Source organism: Chrysochloris asiatica, unplaced genomic scaffold (genome assembly GCF_000296735.1).
Source record: "Chrysochloris asiatica unplaced genomic scaffold, ChrAsi1.0 scaffold00215, whole genome shotgun sequence".
NCBI classification, from domain to species: Eukaryota; Metazoa; Chordata; class Mammalia; order Afrosoricida; family Chrysochloridae; genus Chrysochloris; species Chrysochloris asiatica.
Genome location: NW_006408733.1, coordinates 2,975,757 through 2,981,570, shown reverse-complemented (window position 1 = coordinate 2,981,570; position 5,814 = coordinate 2,975,757). Strand labels below are relative to the sequence as shown.

The following is a 5,814-nucleotide window of genomic DNA, read 5'->3' as shown; positions in this document are numbered from 1 at the left end:
CCCAGTCGCATTCTGAGTGCCTTCCAACCTGAGGGGCTCATTTTCCAGTCCTGTATCTGACCGTGTTTCTCTGCTATTCATAAGGTTTTCAGTGACTAGCGATTCAGAAGTAGTTTGTCACTCTTTCTTCTAGTCTGTCTTTGTCTGGAAGCTCATCTGAAACCTGTCCACCATGGGTGACCCTGATGGTTATTTAAAATACTGGTGGCAGAGCCCTCAGAATCACAGCAACTCAATCCACCACAGCAGGACAGACAGACGAGTGGTGGCCAGAGGTATTGTAGTGTCCTAAAAATTTTAGAGATTAGTCCCTTGTCTTATATGTCATAGCAAAAAGATTTTCCCCTGGCTGTGGGCTTCCTTTTTACTGTTTTGGTGAAATCTTTTGATGCAGATAGGTTTTTAATTTTTAGTATGTCCCAGTCATCTATCTTGTCTCCTATTGTTTGTGTGATTTTTGCAGTGCTTGATAGTCTATGCATGCCATATATTAAAGTTCCTAAACGTGTCCCTATTTTTTTCATTGATGACCTTTATAGTTCTGGAATTTACATTTAGGTCTTTAATCCATGTTGAGTTAGTTTTTGTATATAGTATGAGATATGAGCCTTGTTTCATTCTTTTTCAAATCTATTTTCACAGTTTTGCCAGCACCATTTGTTGAAGAGACTATCTCTTCCCCCATTTAATGTATTTTGGCCCTTTGTCAAAATTCAGTTGTTTGTGTGTGGATGGATTTATTTCTGGGTTCTCAAGTCTGTTCCATTAATCTATGTATCTTTCATTGTATCAGTACCAGGCTGTTTTGACCACTGTGGCTATGTAGTAAAATTTGAGATCAGGGATTGAGAGTCCTCCAACTTTGTTCTTTTTAAGCAGTGATTTGCTTATCTGAAAACTCTTTCCCTTCCATATAAAGTTTGTAATCATTTTTTTCTATCTCTTTAAAGATTGGTGTTGGAATCTGGATTGGGATTGCATTGTATTTGTAGATTGCTTTGGGTAGTATTGACATTTTCACAATGTTAAATCTTCCTATCCATGAGTATGGTATATTCTTTCAGTTTTCTACATCTCTTTTGGTTTCTTGTAGTAATGTATTTTAGGTTTCTTTGTATATGTCTTTTGTTTCCCTGTTAAGGTTTATTTCTACGTATTTCATCCTTTGGGTGGCTATTATAAATTGTATTGTTTTCCTAGTTTCATTTTTAGAGCTATCTTTATATTTTTGTATATTAATCTTTTTTGTATATTGCCACTTTGCTGGATCTTCCAATGAGTTCCAAAGATTTTTTATTTTGGCTGAGTCTTTGGGATTTTCTATGTATAGGATCATATCATCTACAAATAGAGAGAGTTTGACTTCTTGCCAATTTGGATGTCTTTAATTCCACTCTCTTGCCTTATAGCTCTGACTAAGACTCCCAACACAATATTCAATAGAAGTGGTGATAAAGGGCATCCTTGTCTGGTTCTTGTTCACAAAGGGAATGCTTTCAGTTTCTCTCTGTTGAGAGTGATGTTGGCTGTTGGTTTCGTATATCTCCTCTTAATTATGTTGAGGAATTTCCCTTCAAGTTATGCTTTGTTGAGTGTTTTTGCCAAGAATGGATGTTGGATTTTGTCAAATGTGTTGGACTGCAAGGTTGGTTTGAACCACAATGTTGGCAGTTCAAACTCACCAGCTGCTCCCTGTATAGGTTCACTGACTTGATAGCACTTAATACCTTAAGAGCAACAATGGCTAGTGATTGTGAACATTTCTTCATATATTTTTTGGCTGCCTAGATATCTTCTTTGGTGAAGAAGACTCTGTTCATGTTCTGTGCCCTTTTATGAATTGGGTTGTTGCTGCATATATACTTAACACACACACACATATAGCCTGGTACCTCTAAGAAACTCCATTTTAGTTGGTTTCATATGGTCCTGATCTATCTCAGTTTCTCTGGGGTCTGTATTGGTGAGGGTTCATTAGTGGGACTTGAAGTTAAGTTGTTAAGTGCCATCGAGTTGGTTCCAATTCACAGTGAGCCAGTAAATAGTTTCCAAGGCTGTAAATCTTTTCAGGAGCAGAAAGCCTCATCTTTTCTCTTGAGGAGTGGCTGGTGGGCTCAAATCTTGTGGTTCACAGTCTAGTGTGCTTACTGTGGAACCATTGCACTTTAGATAAGGTATTCCAGTCTTAAATCTACATAAATGAAATTGGACCCTAATTTTTTTAAATGGAAAAATGAACTTCTTTGAGAAAGAATATAAGTTCTACAAGAGCAGGGAATTTTGTCTATTTACTTCATTGACAGATTCCAGTCCCTAGAAAAACCCTTAAGCATATTGGAGCTCAATCAATATTTGCTGACTGAGTTAATCTAAGATTCAGTCTTTTGGTAATTTGGGTTTCCTGTTTCCTGTCAGCTTCTACAGCAGTCAGCATGGTGCAATGTGGATCAGTCTTCCTCCCTTCCTCCTTGGCTCTGCTCCAGTTCACTAGAGCTTTGTGTGTATACAAAATCCTACATTGTGGGTATAGGCTGGAAGGAAAACTCATCTTGTCTTACTGAAGGACTTGCATTCCTCCACCTGACCTCTCTGGTCCCTCTTCCAGATCCCAGAAAGAACAGATGCAATTGTTTCACTCAAGCTGTTGAGTCAGACACGTATAATATATGCAGATAATGCACAGGGTAATGGCACTGGTCTGTAAGGCTTTCTAGCATAGGCCCACAACTGTATCCCATTACCCAGCACAGGATCTGTGACAGGCTAGGTAGGCAATTAATCAATATTTGTTAGTGAATTCATCAATGGCATCGATGAATATTGTTGCTGTACCTCTCCTCCAAGGCTATCCAGGTCTTAAAGTATATTTTAAAGACTATATTTTCTGGCTCCTTGAGAATGTTTCTCAAGCAGAGGAATTTCCATTTTTGCTACTGTTGGTCTGAAGCAGGCAGATTGGAGTATTATTCTGCCCAGTGCTGCTCTGCCCTGGAGGATACTGAATGTTCCTCTAGAGCCCAGGCTTCTGGATATCAGTCTTTCCAGTGCTTCGCTATCCCTCTTGTTACGCCATATGTCAGATGGAGTGAGGGGGAACTCCCCAAGAAGCCTCCACCATGAGGGTTTGTTGTGGCTACCTCCTCCAAATGGTAGTGGGATAGGTCTGCCAAATTCTTCTTAAAGTTTGAGAAGAGACTTAGTTATAAATTTTCAGCAGTGCCCTCCTCCTGGGGGAAACCTTGAAACTCATTCTAAAGCCAGTCCTGGAAGATCAATTCATTCACTCACTGACTCGTCACCACTATCATTTGCTCTAGGTACCATGGAGCAGAAACCAGGTTCAGCCTCTGCCTATGCTCCCTACATCCCCACAAAATCCTACTGGGTCACTTCCACCTTTGGCATGCCTAATGATTGTGCAACTTCTGCCACTAGGGAGATGGGAATGCATGTGGATGCATCTCCAAACTCTATATGCTATTACACTTCAAGCCTAAGACAGAGGCCAGCAGCAAATCGAACCAGAGGTGTCCATTTTTATTTTATTAAAACATAACATATAATAAAATAAATAATAATTTACCAAATTCTTAGTCATTTAATAAATAATACTAAGTTAGCAAACATTTTAGAGAATGTTAAATTAAATAAAATGAGAATATACATCTGTTTTGCCTGGAGCAAATAGTAGGACAATGCTTCAATGATTCTGTTATATGAAATATATCAAAAATATTCTATGTTTTCTGCCTGTATGTTGTGGTAAAGTAGCAGTATGCTCGAAATATTTATTTTACCTCTGCAGTTTAATTACACTGAAAATTAAGGCCCTGTATTTGGTTGGCCTTATTCTCGGTACAATAAAACATTCTTGTCTCTGATGTCTTGAACTACAATAAAGCCAGTTTAGTCTCAACTTTCTATTACCCAGTCAGTGTTTATTACACCAAGAAATTCTTGCAAATAGTCTAGGAATTGCTTTACTTTCCGTCTGTCTTCTCCACACTTTTTCTGTGAAAAAAAAACATACAATAGGTATCTTAGGAAACTGTCAATTTCTATAAAAGCAGACACAGCCCACTAAATACATTGCCCACTAAATGTGTTTAACTTACTTTTTGGCTATCTATGTATTCCCTGAGTAAAGACAAGTTTTGAAATAGTTTTTCCACAGCATTGTCTTGTACAGTTTGATTCTTCAGTGTGTCTATTCCCTTGAAGATTTCCTCAATGCATAGTTGGTGCTAAATGAAGAAGGGTTTTTTTTAATGCAAAAACTGAAAACCAGACATAAAAACTTGTTACAATGTGTTAGCCTTTGTTTTGTGGTATTTGCATGAGTTCCTGTTTTCAATGAGTATTATACTTGTTCCTTTTCCAGGTGAAAACTCATGACCGCATACGGAAATGTAATTTTTAAGAAACAGATGGCATTTATATTACTATTGACGAACTTTGTAGATGATCTGAATGAACTGCTTAACAATAAATGAAATGTTTAGGAAATGGCATTAACAAACTACATTGCTGATTGAATTCCCATCAACATTTTCTTTTATAATTCTGGCTGGTAATTTGATTCTATATAGATTAATGAAAGGTGGAGGATCAGAGAAGAAGAGGAAGACTCCAAGCGAGATGGATTGGCAAAGTGGCAGCATCAATCAGCTCACGCGTGGCAAAAATAGTGAGGTTGGCCCAGGACCAGGCAGTGTTTCTTTATGTTGTGCATAGGGTCACTATGAGTCAATACCGACTTGATGGCACCTAACAACAACAACAGACTAATGAAATAATTTATTTTATATTGTAATATGACCATGAGCTATTCCAATGTGCATAGGCCCATTCTCTTGCCATAATCATTCATTTTAAAATGTAATAATGACTATTAATGTAGAACATTTAGTATGGATTTTAATGTCTGACGATCATGAATCTGAAACTAGAACCCAAAATTGCTAATACTTTCAGAGAGCATAGTAAGAAGGCCATAGGTAGAGTTCAGCAGTCTAAGAGGCTACTGTAAACCTGTATGGGATATTTGGTGGGGTAAAGAGTCCCTGATATAAGGCTCTTCAGGTCAGAGAACTGACAACATTACTGAAGAGCCTTATCCCTTTGTTGAATGGATTCTGCTATTTCTAATATTGTAACTGCACACTTTCCTATCCATATATGTATATATATAAAGCACAAAGAAAAAATAAAGTAGTTCTAATGATAAGTACTTGACCTCAAGGTTGGTTTGAACCGAAAGTGGGTGGTTCAAACTCACTAGCCACTCTTTGGAAACCCTATACAGCGTCCCTATGAGTCAGAACCAACTCAACAGCACTTAACAACAACAACAACAGTGGTAATCAATGCTTTGCAGCTTAACATATGTCATTTACTTAATCAGGCATTCAATCATTTTATTAAATCATAATTGTACTTACATTTTTATGCATAGGAGTAGCAATCGTCGGGGTCTTAAAAGAAAAGGAAATACAATCATTTTCAAAGCACTCTAGCATTCATGAATTTTAACATAATGCTGACTAGTGATGTGGTTAACAATACATTACGAACACTCTCATAACTTCATTATTAACTCTAGATGTTCATACATGCTAAAGTAACTACCACATATTATTATCAGAGACTAGGAATCAAACAGAAAATTACCCCATTGCCTGTCAGCAGAGTTCGATGAGTTGAAAGCAGTGTCAAGGTCTCAGCCACCAGCTTATGCACAGGACTTTCTATGGCAAGAGCACAGGCATAGCCTGCTCCAAGAGCTAGCAAACTCAAATGCAGAAGCATTCTCAT

General features: G+C 37.7%; 1 protein-coding gene across 1 annotated transcript; it reads right to left on the bottom strand.

The window, feature by feature from the left end:
• Nucleotides 1-3,912: 3,912 nt before the first annotated feature.
• On the bottom strand, nt 3,913-5,814 carry IL5 (interleukin 5 (colony-stimulating factor, eosinophil)). The gene is made up of 4 exons (XM_006872921.1): nt 5,671-5,814; nt 5,442-5,474; nt 4,116-4,244; nt 3,913-4,011 (listed from the first exon to the last, which is right to left on the bottom strand). Exons 1-4 carry the CDS (start codon nt 5,812-5,814, stop codon nt 3,913-3,915), a joined length of 405 nt encoding a protein of 134 aa, XP_006872983.1.